The 15,423-nt window shown below is 43.5% G+C and overlaps 1 protein-coding gene across 1 annotated transcript in view; it reads left to right on the forward strand.

The window, feature by feature from the left end:
* Positions 1-5,270: 5,270 nt before the first annotated feature.
* Positions 5,271-15,423, forward strand: part of LOC132983749 (forkhead box protein O3-like) — a 32,711-nt gene continuing 22,558 nt past the window's right edge. The window contains exon 1 of the mRNA XM_061050193.1: positions 5,271-6,877. Coding sequence (XP_060906176.1) covers positions 6,389-6,877 — 489 coding nt within the window. The 5' untranslated portion in view covers positions 5,271-6,388. The remainder of the gene's footprint in view (positions 6,878-15,423) is intronic.

Here is a 15,423-nt window from a genome sequence, read left to right on the forward strand (position 1 = left end):
CACTTCTGGTCATTTTTTCCCCACTGTTCTCAAAAATGAGTACAAGTTTTCACTGCATTAAATGTATTTCTCTTCTTTTTCTTTTTTTTTTCCAAAGAATGGAAAAATAATTGATGGCATAGGTTTCTTATCACTCTTTAACCAGTCAATACCATAATGTTTTAGTGAGATACATTGCTAGTTTTTTTTTTTACAAGTTTTTAATTTGTAGTATATCCATAAGGGTGCTTGTGCAGAAAAACATCAACTACAACAAAACATCTTGCACAGTGGAAACTGATGTGTTTAATGGAAAAAAACAGGGCTTAGTTTAGGAATGAGTAGAAAAATAAGCAACTGCCATAAAACCACTTTGCCGTTGTAATAGGTCTTTAGAACTGAAAAATATAGGTCATTTTATGTTTAATTGCTGAAATTGAAATTGTAAACAAGCTTTAGGTCATATTCTTAATTTGATAAATAGATTTACTTTCTCTATTTCTAAGCAGAATGACAAAGTTTAATATAATTTTATATTCAGATCTGTTAACTATTGTTACAATTGCAGTATATGTTGAACGAACTTCTTTTTTAACTGAAGTAACTTATTTTATTTTACATGATTTCTGTTCAATGATTCAAGTTCTGCTTATCAGAAAGTTTGTTTCAATAACTTGTATTGAGCACCATCATATTATACCACTAGGGGGCCCCCTTGCTCTTTGTGTCGCTGTTGTGTTCATGCAAACTGAAAGCTACCTCAGATCATCTACGTGAGCTGTGGTTGCCATGGAAATAATTAGCTGTGAGATCTGCACATCTTTTCCCCCCACTCTAATTAGCTTTCTCAATTGCTTAATGATACATAGACCTGTGAAAGCCTTTCTTTCTTCCCCTCAACAAAAGCATTGATTTTCCCTCTCTTCCCCTCTCATTTCTTCTGTTAACCCATTAGTGCCTCTTTCATGGGAACTTGAGCTGGGACTATTACACATGAAAGCAATAGAGCTGCCTCAGGTTCTTCACTCTTCATGCTGAAATCCAAAATGGCCTGTATACTAGTGTTGTCAACATTATGGCCAATCTGCTGCAGAGACTGAAGTAACTAATGCACATCCTGTCAGTTATGATAATAATGTGTGCAATAAGACATGAGTGCTTCTAATAATACCCCTACAGGAAGATGCATTTGCAGGGCTTGCGATGTAAAGTGACTGTGTGCATGTCTGAAGGGAGAGCTGGAGGGCAGATGGCTGTCTCTACATGTTGACCTACCTGCATATCAAGGCTGATGAGGACAAGTTCGCTGAGGTGGAAAGGTGAGATGACATTGCTTCTATGTACATTTGGTGCACCTCCAAAACAATCATTTTGCAGTTTGATTGCTAAAAAACAAATTGCATATATTTAAGGAAATCCATTCAAAACACTCAATTTAAACTTTGTTTTATGGTTGGATTTTTACAACTCTAAGTTCCCCATAAATATAAGTGGATTATCTGATGGAGACAGTTTTTTGTTCCAACAACCAGAAGCTGTCTGCCGGCCCTTAGGACTAAAGCATGATGTTTCAGCTCTGAGTGAATTATGTATTAAAGAGGCAGATGCCTCCTTGCCCAAGGCTTTATATGTCCAGCATGGATACACTACAGTCTGCTGGCTTTTTTCCACTTAAACTTGTGTTTAGCACAGTGCTCTTTGGTGATGAGCTGGACTCCCACTGCACCTCCACTCCACATTGCCTAGAGAACAGAGGCATAGCTAGGCTAATCAGTGTCTTGGCATCAGGCCTGCTCGTCTATTGTGGATGGAGCCAACCACTGACTTGCACAAGTGAGGGATTTAACTCGTTGCCGGAAGCAGTGTGGTATTCTGCATGGTTTATTTCAGGAAATGGAGACTAGAGTGACAACCTCTTCCAAAACATAAATGCAAAAACCCTGATGAGTCTACGAAGATGTTTGCACCAGGGGTAGAGGTTACAGTGTGTCAAATTTGTAAAGTAGGGGGGGGGGGGGGGGGGGGGGGGGGGGGTCATGTAGGTGCTTCTATTTGCATAATGCTTGCAAACTGAACTGCAGGAGGACAGCAAGTCTTTTGATGTTTGATATTTTTGTTTTATAGTTTCTAATTTCCAGAAGCAGTCATACCAATTTCAACACCTGCCCTTTCAAGGCCTGTAAAATGCGTTTTCATGAACAAACATTCACCTTGGTGTTTCACTGATTGATAACAGGCAATAAAATGTTAGGAAATAGCAATAAAACAGAACACCACTCCAAGTTTCCAATCCGCAATATAAAGTCTTCAAATTGCCTGTTGTTTTCTTAACGAGCAGTTTTACACCCAAGTTTTTATTTATTGATATTAACCAGAGAGAGGTAGCAAATATTTACACAAGAAGTTTAAAACATGCAAATGTATCTTTTAGTTGATGGTAAATCTTGCATTTGGGCGTAGATACCTGGAGAAAGTGGTGACATTTAAATAGATTATTTGCATTTTGTCACAGATATATTGCATTGGACTGCTCAATTTCAGTGAAATAAATTCCACTGTCCACTTACCCCATGCTGTCTCTAAGCATCTCTGCCATCAACAGTTTATTATAATACCATTATGCTCGCTGCACTTTGGGGTGTTAGAGCAGTTCACACTGATTTTCCTCTCTGGACCATTTGCTTGTTCTGGGTCTTTAACTGTTAAATATAATTAATTAGCTAATGCAGATAGTGTTATTTAATCATATTTTGTTAGACCTCTGAAATTGGGAGAGAAGCCATTACCTGCACATGCCTTTACTCTCCATTCCACAACACAGTCTTAATTAAAACTCTTGGCACCAATTGTCTTCGCTGCCTCTGAACATAATGTTCATAGTTGGCAGCCAATATGCCGAGATGCCACAGAAAGCTGGCTCTTGCTCTCGGTGGGAAGTTTCTAAGTCGGCCTACTTTGGGCCAACGCCACCAAGGGGTGAAAATGCAGCTTCGCCTACTCAGGAACATTCCCGATACTTGGATTTGAGCCCTCTCCTTCATGTGTCATTGGGAGCCCATATGCTTGTTAGAGAGTGTGTGGGTTGTTTGCTGAGAGGGGAGGAGAATCAGGGGAGGTGTTTTCCCAGACAGCCATCGATCTCCCAAGGGTGTTCTTGCGGCTTCTCCGGCTTCCTCTCGTCCTAATTCCACCGGGCAGAACAGGGTGCAGGGATGAATTGCACAACATCATGAGGTTGTGAGGCAGGGCCGAGGAAACGAGTGGAAAATGAGTGGAAAAAACACGTGTCCCCTCTCCATATGTGAATGAAATTTTAGAGCGCTTCTTCTGAGTGCAAACTGACAGGCACAAAGCTCTGCCTTGTTGTTGATGTGGTGCTCTGCCTTGCTTGTGGCTGGCTGAGGTGATTACTGTTGTGCAGAACATGCTGTTCCAGGATCAGCCACTCAGAGCCTGAAGCCAGCCACGCTGCCTCTGGAATGTCTGGTATGGGGACAGCTCTGCAGTCAGCCTGCAGGAACCCAACATATGTAGTTTGGGTCTCTCGAATCTGGCTGTTGCTCTGTCCTTCTGTGTCCTCTCCTCCTCCTCGTCCTCCTCCTCCTCCTCCTCCTCCTCCTCCCCAGAGTCTTGTTTCGCTGGAGATTCACCCCTGCTGGGAGCCTCTAGATCTGATCATTTGTCTTCTTGAAGCTCACAATTACTTTTCTTTCACTTGAAGTGTAATCAAGACACATTGTGTAATCTCACGAAATCCAGGCCCTCAGGAGAATAACTTGTTAACAAGCGTCACAGTATGGACGGCTTGTCTCTCCAGCATTGGTTAGATTTTAGCACAATATCCAAATAGTCGTCCAAATGTCTCAGTCTTTAGACTTTTTCCAAAAACAAACTATTAGCGTCATGGCATTTTGACCATCTGATGCCACTGATGTTCAGCAGCAAGTCATTCCATGACACACTGTGACACATCCTCGTGCATTTAAGAGTGTGCTATTTTTGACACAGATTTCTCAACATTAGTAATGTCTGAGTGCACACTGTGTGGCTGTGTTGTGCAACTTTTAAGTACAGCTCCTGTCCATGAACACTTTGCATGAAGAGGGTGGGGTTCCTGAGACAAATTCAGCCACCTTGCTTCACTGGTGCCTTTTTATGAAGGTGCTCTTAGACTGTGCTTGCCACTCTTATGAGTTTTAAAACCAAAAATAAAACCTCATAAATAAGAATCCTCTCCGATGAGGTTGTACAAAAGATGAGTCCCAAGCTCTGCAGAGTATGCCTCCTTGTTAAGGGACAATTTATTATTCAGCTGTTGAATATTTTTCATTCATACTAACGTGCCCTTAGGTGGTTACCCATGGGTGATTAAAATGTTTGCAAGGACTGGCTTTCCAACTTCTTCACTTTATCAAAATTATAGCTGCATGTGCATGTGAGAAGGGGAAGGTAGGTCTGCCAAGTCCATAAGTAAGTAACATTTTCCCCACAGCAACTATCACATCACATGTATGACTGTAAAAAAAAATACATGAAGGTATTACATTGTTATAGAAGCATGTACATTTAGCCATTTATGTGGATTGTTTAAGGCTAAAAGTTGAAGCACAATGTTAGGATACAAAATCCTCTTTTTTAAAAAAACCCCAAATCTATTAGTTTCTATGAGGGAAATAAATAGCCAATGGGATTCTAGCACCTGTGACAGTGTGCCCGCCCTGCTGTCAGATTTGGTGAGGGGGTGGTGGGGTGGATGTAGGGGCGGAATCCCCCTTGGTCAGAGTAGCACAATTACGCACACGGGTCTGACCAGGGCTGTCTGCCCGGAGCAGCGAGTCCGTGGCGCTCAGGCTTGGCAAACGCGATTTGAGATGATAACATGCGAGTGTTTTATGTCTCCTTGATTGAATGTGGAGTATAGAGGTGCTTTTTCTTTTTATTCTGGCCTCTGAAATGCCCCCCTTTCACCTGCCTCCTCTCAGATTAAAATCTAGGGTTACCTAATCTCTCTTAATCTAAACTAAATCGATCTAATCGCCATAGAAAATGACACTCACTGAGTTATTGCCCGCAAATAATCAGTAGAGGTGACACCTCCTCCTGCCTGCGCACCTCGAGGTCTCCCAGGAGATCATTTGGACGCTGCGCACGTTGCACGGGACAAATTATTACGCACACAAAAAAGGATTAGACACTATTTAAAAAAAAAAAAAAAATACACAAATCCCGGTGGAGATTATGCAGGAATTTCCCCACGTGTAGACTTCACATTGTCTCGTTTCGACCTCGGCTTGACGTGGAGGCTGGTACACAAAGCGCCGTGTGACGCTCCGCCTGGAAAAAAAAAATCATTATACAGACTTTTGATTAAGAATTTTTGCGTTTCCCCTTGTAGTTCATAGGAGATGGTGAAGTGAGCGCGCGAGAGAGGGGAGAGTTTAGGGTTTCGCTGTAATCATGTTCGGAGAGTATTGATTTCGCGAGCGCACTCCAATTGGCAGCAGCTCCACTACAGCGCCGGCGCGTCATCCTCGGTTCACATCGACGGAACGAGTTGTAAGCAAATGAGAACATGTGTGGGATCTGAGCGAGTGGGGAAAGGCAAGGGGGGATCGAAGGAAGCAATAGGAGGAGTGATAAAAGCCAGCTCTATCAACCTGACAAGTGGATACGACATTTGAATCCCGGACTATTTTTGTCTTCTTCACATTTTCCAGACTGGGAATTTATCGATTTGTCACATGCGCACGCCTCTTCAGTATAATTGCAGACAGTTGGGTGCTGTTCGGGCTGAATGGACTTGAATGTGCCGCTGCCAGCTTAATCCGTGCAGACTGGAAGATTTAATAATTCACGGTAATCACGCATTATCGCCTCAGTGGATGCTCTCTACACAGCATTGGTGATTTTTTTCAGCCACTCTCTCCCTCTCTCCATTCTTCCTGTTGTCTTGTGGAGGATTTATCGACGACTGCTTTTCCAATACGCTCCTTATCTGAGATATCATCTGTTGCTGCAACTGGATTGAAATGCCCCCACGACTGGCTCAGACACGCGTTTGAGTCTGGCTGACTGACTTGAGGTGATGTGAGCTGTTGAATGAGACGCATTTTAATCAACATTTGATATTATTTTCCAGGTAAAATGGACGAAAAATTACTATTACTTTTATTACTTCTCTTATCTCTCCACGCGAGGCTGTGATTTCGCTTTTATTCATCATGATCTTTTTACTCTGCTGAATTGCTTCTTATTGATCCAGACTGGAAGCTTAATAGCAGAAATACAAGGCGGTTTTAAACGTGAATTCCACGTGAAATATTCAACAAACAGTGGGATACTGGCACCGTGGAGGTATTTTCCTCCCCGGCTCTTCCTTTTATTTATTCCATTTTCAACTGAAGGGTAAATGTTGATGATGGAGGACGACGAACTAGACGCTCATCAGGTTGATTCGGATTTCGAGCCGCAAAGCCGGCCTCGCTCGTGCACCTGGCCGCTGCCTTGCCCGGAGGACTTCCCTGGTGGACATGAGGTCAGCGGGGGTCTCCCGCTGGTCAACATCAAGGTGGAACCGGAGGATGTCCCGGCTTGCAGAGCGGGGCTCGTGGGTGGAACACCGGGAGAGCTGAAGCATCCAGCCGGCGCCCCGGCACCCACAGGCGCGACGCACCCATGCCTGGCTGGCGTGGCGCTCGATGTGACCGGACCGCTGCGCAAAGCCAAATCCTCGCGGCGGAACGCGTGGGGAAACCAGTCCTACGCGGATCTCATTACCCGCGCCATTGAGAGCACCCCAGAAAAGAGACTCACGCTGTCACAGATATACGACTGGATGGTCCGTTATGTGCCCTATTTCAAGGATAAGGGCGACAGTAACAGCTCAGCTGGCTGGAAGGTAAGGGATAAAACACACAGGCCAGCAATACGTTTTATTTGACGTGTTAATCACACAGTGTCAAGAGATAATATTGAGTATTATTCCTATTCACTAAGCCATTATGCGTTTTTCGCCCCTCGTGCCATACACATGTCACTTAGGGATTCCGTGTCTGTTACGCATGAATGGTGCCATGCGTTATCTTGTCTTAGTTCATTACTGCCGCCTGTCATTCTAATAGATCATTGATGGCAGAATGTAATAGACTGGAGTGGAGTCACTCACTGTGTGTGTGTGTGTAACAAGACTCAGGCTCATGATGGGCAGCAGCGTCCGTAGTTGTGCATGAAATCCACTCAGCAGCACTGCTTACTGATTAGTTTCCGTATCTGCTGCGAATAAATGTGGCTGCCAAAAAGAAGAAACTAATCATTGATTTTTCTCTATTTCAAGTTTACAAATAAATGGAGTTTGAATTAGAATCAACAGACAGACACTTGTTGGAGACCACAGGTCAGCTGTCCACAATGTAAATATTCAGAGGGTTTTTCACAACTGACCACAGTCCACCACAACTGCTTGTCTGGCTGAGAGCCTAGAGTAACCTCCTGGACATCTGCCCATGTTATCAGCCGCTATTCCCAGCCTCATCTTGTTTCTATTCATTATGGCCATTTGAGGACGGGGGAGAAGGAGCAGGGAGATTAGCAGGGGCAGAAGTGCATGTCCTCATGGTGCACCTTTGCTGAACCAGAGGCTTTAGGATTAGATGTTAAATTTGCACCTCAAGAGGACCTTTCCAAGACGATGTGTGAAAAGTCAGGCTGTTTCTTGTTAGTGTATTGGCCGCACGCTGGTCAATATGTCAGACCATGTTTCTTTAAAGCAAGACCACAGAATGAGATTTAAAAATATCTTTAAATTGCACAGAATAAACCCACTGTTGACAAGACAGTTGATACTTAAATACTTACAGGAAGAGCTATTGACTTTGTATCACATGATTTCTGCTCACTTAGGACTATCTAAGCATGTCATTCATATAGACCACAGTATTGGCATGTGTCCAACGGCATGCATTTGGATTTTTGTCTTCATTCTGTTGTCAGAACTTGTTTTGTGCCGTTGCATAACACAAACTCTTGGAGTCGAGTCTCCTCAGTTGGCCCCGTCCATAATCACAAGCACCTGACTGACATCTTAAGCCTGTCCCATTAAACTTAACCCTGCTAAGGTGTGTCTCCAGGTAGACTTTGCTTCATTAGCTCTGCACTTGCATCAGGAGTCTCGAACCCTTAGGCCTCTTTATCTTTAGCACCAAAGTCTCAGTCTGCTATTTGTGAAACTGCAAATTAGGGAGGGGGGGGGGGGGTGGGGTCAGTTGACGGAGGCAGTCCCGGGCTATTTCAGGCCACAGTCGAGACATGGGGCCCATTCCAGGTAATGACTGGGCATTAGGTAAGTCTCTTAAAGCAGGCCGCCATAATGTCAGGAATAGGGCTGACCTGGTTTTCGGTCAGAGACGGAATGGTAATGTAAACATTCAGTCAGGAGTCACATGTCTCTGAAAGGAGAAAAACACATAGCAGCTGGATGTACTGTCAATCTAAAGCATGGTAAAACCCTATTTCAAATGCCTACACTTCAGCAACAAACTTAAACTTGTAAATGAACTTGGCTTGTCAAATGTGAATCCCATTTGATTTGGCAGGATTTTAAATACAAAACAAAGGCCTGGAAAGTTGTGTTTGTCATGACCCAGTGAGCGCTTTTCCAATGACAAGAAGTTGAAAAGACGACTCTGGCCATTGATGAAAAGTCGTTCAAAACTGGTTCAAAAGTGACAGTACAGTTTTTCTAATATTGCTGAAATAATTGTATCAGGAGTAGACCTAGATTCAAGCTAACGTTTACTTGTCGGTAAGTCCAATGCACTCCACATACAGCCACCAACATTTCTGTAAGTATTCAGATATCAAACAACTACATTAGGATCCAGGGGGTTTTCTGTCAATAGGAAGTCAGAGCTACAAGCTTAAGTACATGCGCTGTCTTCTTTTCTCTTCTTCTGTGGGTGATATTTCAAATGACTCTGCTAGTGAAGTCTCTGAACCTTCTAGTTAACAACACACACCCCATGAAATGCCTTATAACTAACGTCTTTGTGTAAACAGGATTTCACACACTGCTGCAAAATGACTGGACACATGCAGCTACAATAACCGTCGCCATCACCCTTTCAATATTAGAGTGATGAAAAATAAGCAACACAATTATTTTCCTTACCTGTTGCTGTTACCATCATATTTTAGCCGGTTGAGATTAGATCTTGGACAGACAGCCTCGATGTCACCCATTTTTTCAATCCATTTTTAACATTGAAATCAGGGTGATTACACACTGAAGAGTGAGGAAGAAGGTCCACAAAGCATTTTCCTTTTCTGCAATATAATGTCACACATTCAGTTTTATTCCATAAACCTATAGGAGGCAACTTCACATTACACATACAACAGGTTCACCCTCGAACTTGTAATTTGAAATACCATATCTGGTAATTATGTTTGACAGCAGCCTTACGAGAACACCCTACTTGTATCATCCAAGATGTCTTCATCTCAATCAACAATGCTAAGCACGAGCTAATCATTTGATGCAAAACAGGCTGCTTTATTCTGTTATGACAGGGGAAGGGGAAAAAAAAGGAACATAAAAGAATTGTTGGTAAGCTGCTGATGAAATAAAATGAAATTAAGTGGTATGGCTTGGCAGATTGGGTAGGAGGTGGGCTGGCGGAGGGTTGTGATTGGGGGATGTGCGGGGGATGACCAACTTAAGGCAAAGGAACCCTCTTGAGAAACTTTATCCAACCTTAAGTATATGTGGTAGTTCGAGGTGAAGATTTTTTCAAGAGCAGATTGTGTGTTGTAAATGATGCCGCCGTGAACGGGGATCAAAAGGGATGCGATGCTGGCTCGATGACAGATTCCAAACAGGCCGTACATCGAGATGGTACCATTAAGCTCCTATAAATACCTAATGGCCTCTGACTTCTAGGAAGGATGCAGCATTCTGAGGTCATGGCTTCTTAATCAGCTTCTTATTGAAGCGTTGTTACGTCTTATTGTGTACTTTCGAACCCGATTACACTTTCCACTGTGGTGGGAGTCTGTGGCACATGGTCGCTGGCCTTTATCTTCCAGTGTCCTGTAACTAAGCTGATCCTACAAAGCAAGGAACAGGAAGCTGGACTTGAATCAGTGATAAACTCTGAAGCACCGTGTGGTTGTTTTTCTTTATGTCTTTGTTGTAAAATGTCTCAATGCCAGGACCCACGGGTGCATGTGGGTGAATCCTGCATCTGTGCGTGGGAATAAGCACATGTCAATTGCAACTAAGTGTCAGGGTTGGTGGTGCTCTGTGTGTGTTTCTGTGTGTCTTTGTGGGGCCCTAATGCAGGGGGAGGGGCTGTCTACTTCTATAGGCGTGTGTGTTTGGGCCTGCTCATTGGCCTGACAGCATGTCACTGCAGAGAATGGTGCGTAGTCTTGCTCGAGACTTCATAATGCCTCTAATGGTGGGGTTTAAAGGGAACTTGGTGTTGGGATTGCCCTGTAGGCGCCCTCAAGTTTATTAACTTCAAGGGGGTTAGATAAGGCTTTTTGTTACACAAGTGTGAGCTTTTGTAGCATATATGTCGGCATGGGATGCAAAAACACAAAATGTGCCCACTCTTTCAGTATATTACGCATGTAAGGACTTCAATGTGCGATATATATGCCTTTATAATATAATCACATTATGTTGTGGGTGCATGCATCTTTGTGGAATTTCTGTGTGTTTCAATGGACAACACATAGGCTAGTTGTTCCTCTATAAACTTACAATGCAGGGCTTTTCCCAGCACTGGGGGCAATCAGAGGCCAGGGGATTTTGCAGCAGGTTGGCAAGGGTGCCAGGGAGTCACTCAGACACTTTAATCCAAAGCAACCAGACTGTTATTTATAAAGTGTTTTTACATAGTGGTCTGCACAGGGCAAAGGGTCACGGGGCTTACTTTATTGGCAATAATGAGACAAACCAGGGAGATGGAACAAAACACATGTGTTAGGAACTTTAAAAACAACTGCATGTTACAAAATAGAAAAGGGAGAGATACGGGCAGGCAATCCCCACATTTTTATAACAGTGCTGGATCATATCGCTGTATCTATTTGATTTATAGGTAAAGATAAAGCCAGATTCTCAGAATTCTGTCACCATGCATGGGTTCCAGCAGCTGCAGAAGGGAGACACTTGTCAGATATTGGGGATATGAATGTCAAATGTGCAGCAGAGAGTATATTTGACAGAAGCTTAACATGAAGTGAAGAGACTTGAAACATTCCGAGTGTGTAGAGCAGCGTGAGTGTATGTGTATGTAGGAATGCATGCTTGTGTCGCTTGATGATGGCTGGGGAGTCTGGAGAGACTGGAAACCATCCTAGACTTCAGCTGATTCATATTTTATCCTCCGCCTTGGCTCAGGGGAGCGGAGTAATTTGAGAGTGCGACACACACACACACACACACACACACACACACTCACACACTCAGAAAATGAGAGCATATGATGCATGCTGGACAGATTTACGGTGTAGGATTATGAGCACCTTACATCTCCCCTTGGCTTGTGCAGCCGGAGCCAGGTTGGGTTCAGGCAGTATATTGAGGTTGAGTCGGGTGTGTGGTGCCAAGAAGACCGCTCGAGCTGCCTTTCCCCCTGCAGCCTTCAGGCAGCCGTGGCAGTTCATTTCTCTCAGAAAATGATTAATGTACATGCAAATTACCAAAGCCTGGGCATGCATTCAAATACGGGAGACAGCAATCAGGAGACAGTAATATGAAAAACAATGTAATTCTGCCTTTGATATTACTCTGCTCTCTTTTATCACTCCATCTTGAAGACACCCCACGTTATCACATCTTTAATCTCGCCACTTTTCTTTTTTTTCCCGCCCCATCCATCTATAAGACATTCTATACATTTTTTCTGTCTTTGTGGTTTCAAGGGCCAATTGAGGTGAAGAGTCTTTCTACGGCGTCAGGATTTTGAGCTTCAGCACTCTCCTGCCAGTGATCCAGACCGCCTTAAGCAGCGTGCCTCCTCTTATCTAAGAGAAATCTCATATCTCACATTATCTCAGAGATAATAGGATACCAATGCTGGATTTTCCCCAGCTCAACTCCTCTCAGCTACTTGGTCCTTTGGAGCAGAATACAAGGGGGGAATGAGACCGTCAAGTTCCCAATTCGACAGGGTTGAACTAATTTGGATGTTCTTCTCAGCTGAACTGAACTTACCGAGCCTATTACCCATGGTTCTGCAATTTTATTCCACTTTTCACAGCAGTTTGGTGACATTTCTCAGGATATTAAATACTCCATTCAGTTCCTAAACTAAAGAAGCATAGTGAAGCATGGGGAGATAGTCATTGTTTTCCCATTGCACTTTTTTTTTAGGGTGATAGTTCCCCTTCTGGCTCATGCATACTGACACACATTTGCACAAAACACACAACACACTTTTGCCTCCTCAAACCACCCATGGAGGAACACTCTGTTCTTGGGTGGGGTGAACCAAGTTAAAGGGTAGAGGAGGGGGGCTGACCTAGAAGCGGAAGCAACTTTCCGTGGTGCTGTGTTTGTTGTCCGATTTGTTTTGAAAGCAGTCTGACTGTCGCGCGATTGGTTCACGCGGAAGGCGTGGCTCTGTTTGGAAAGTGACTGCTTTTTTTTTTTTTTTTTTTTGGCAAAAGGGTTCACAGCTACAGGGACATAATGTGGTGTGTGTTTCCGTCCGAGGCTGTGTTTCGATGTCATGGATATTCGATGGGGGGGGGGGGTTTGCACCAATGCTGGATGATTAGAACACATCTCCGTTGATTTCCAGTGAGTGGGTTATGAAATTGGGGAAGAAGGAGAGGAGGAGAAAGAGGTCTTCTTCAGTTGAGGGGTATTTGTGTCATTTAAGAGATGCTGGATACACACTGAGCTCTAGACATAAAACCACAACACCCACATTTCAATAAAAAGGGGGTAAAAGTCACCCTCTAGCCAAATCTGCTCCCAGGGATTAAAAAAGTATTTCTGAGTCTGATTCTGTTGACATCAGTATCTCCCTGACTTTTAGTTCTTCAAATAAAACTCCGTGTATTTCTTATATTCTGCTAGTTTTAGTGTTTCACTACCAGAATACATTTTTCATTCATGAGCGATAATACTTTCCGAAATGACTAATAGGCAATAAATGACTCATCATCTAATAACCAGCCTACGTCTTAGAAATGAAATACCTCAGTGTGCTGTTTTGTCAATGTATTGCAGCTAAGAAAATGCCTGATATGTACAGGAAACTGAATGAACAGATTCCACGCACCAAGAAGGGGTTATTTCAACGGCTGAAGTAGTTGTCATTTTTTTTTTCAAATACACTTCAGTATTATTTGAAAGGAGCTTGTGCTAATACAGAGAGGAGTCTGTCAGTTTCGATCGGATGGCAGCCGGGTGAAGTTATTTTGTCCCGGAGAAATGTTGTTTGCATTATAAATGTTGTAAAAAGGCTTAAGATATTCACTTCAGCAAGCAGCGTGTGAATAAAATGTGTCGGCCCTTGTGGTGCAAAATTTCTTTTTTTTTTGTGGCAGCATGCTTGTTGCTCATCTGTGTCAATGTGCATAATGTGTGACTGTTGTGTGTGTGTGTGTGTGTGGATGTTTATTAGTGTGTTTCTCTTTTTTCCCTGTATTGGTCTGTGTGTGTGAGTGTGTGTGTGTGTGTGTGTGCGCGTGCGTGTGTGCTCGTACGTGCGCATGTGGGTGTGTTAGGAGGGGTTGATGGGCTCAGTGGGAGCCCGGGTCCCGGGGGAACAGCTCTCGTTAATAATTCAGACGAGGCTCATTATCAAGGCAGTGCAGATTTCTCCCTGATTCCACCTTAATTGCAGGCAGGCTGCTCCACTCAGGCAGGCGGTAGTCACGCTGGGTCGACTCTCTCTGTCTTTTTTCTCCTCCACTACAGGGCCTGCTCTGCTCTGTTCTGCTCCGTCTACAGTACTCACCCCATCACAGCAAGACAGCCTCAGGCTAACCTATGCCGTATTAGGAGTACACCTTAATAGCTGTAACATACTGTACTATGAACATGCTATTTATTTGTACTTAAAGATGTGCCTCATATATTCCTGATTGGAAACAGACCGTGCACTGTTTGGGCATCGCTCTGGAATGTTTTGTTTTGTTGGCCAACAAAGGCGCAATCTGCGGGATGCTGTGGTAGAGCTGAAACAATCAGTGGATTAATCGCCAAACAACAAAATGTATCATCAATCATTTTAATGATCGATTCATGATTTCAGTCAGAGATAAAATGCAAAACATTTGCAGCAGCTCGGATTAGCAGTTTCCTCATTTTTCTTTGTTTTGTTTAATAATTAATAGAAGATTTTTCACTTTTGGACTTCTGGTTGGACAAACAAGCTACTGTGAGACGCCATCGTTACATGTTTCTGATGTTTTGAGGGACAACGATTCATTGATTATTCAAAAAGCTAACCCCATTTGACAAGGGCTATAGTCATTTCTTATTGTGTAGGTTATGATCAGATCCATCTACAACATAAACCATATAATGCCCTCTGATGATGCACCCTACACGAAGCCTAATGTGTTTTGTTTTGGTTATGTGCTTGGTGAATTATTATAATGGCGGGTTTATCCTTGAAATAGCCTATAGCATATTATCATACTGATGACACCCTACACCGTGTGTTGCCATGATTGATATCAGGCTACAATAATACTCCTCTTCATGACCATCTATAGGCTTATGTAATGCATCTTGTCCTGATTATTTACACTGACTGATGGCTTTCCTTTCAGTCCATTCAGCGGAGCCCCACCGAGAGAGCAACATAATGGGCCTGATCTTGTCATACATGTATATGAATATTTCAAATCAAGTCATTGTAACTAGATGGGGGCTTTAGATAAACAACACAGATGCTTCTTCCTCTTTTGCTCCCGTTGGAAGATGAAGTGCGCTCCAAGCTGTATTTCTCTCCCGGCCACAAAACTGGCTTCCCACAAATCACGGTGCCCATATTTCCTAATTCAATTTTTCTCTTCGTCGGATATCTCTTCCTGTATGCACGGGGATTGATGGCCCTGTGCATGTTTGAAAATGTGTGTGTTTATGTGCACGCATATCGCCATTGCTTGTCCCTGAGAAATAGAGATGATGTACACCAAGCTAAACGGCGTATCTCACAAGTGCTCCATCTACGGACCCTTTCCCGGCAGCCATGTGCAGGGTCCCCCTCCCTCCCCTTCCCCTGTCCATCAAGCTCTTCTCGTGAGCCAAAAGGATTGTGGGAGGGGGGGGGGAAAGGGGAGCGTATAAGGGCCGTCGATCAGTTTACCTGAGCTTGGCGGTCCTGGCGAGTGATGGAGGGATCTGCCTCACAAAAGGGAAATGTAGTTAACGTTGACTGATTGGGGCAGGTGGATAGAAAGAAAAAAAAAATG

The sequence above is a fragment of the Labrus mixtus genome, chromosome 11, assembly GCF_963584025.1.
Source record: "Labrus mixtus chromosome 11, fLabMix1.1, whole genome shotgun sequence".
NCBI classification, from domain to species: domain Eukaryota; kingdom Metazoa; phylum Chordata; class Actinopteri; order Labriformes; family Labridae; genus Labrus; species Labrus mixtus.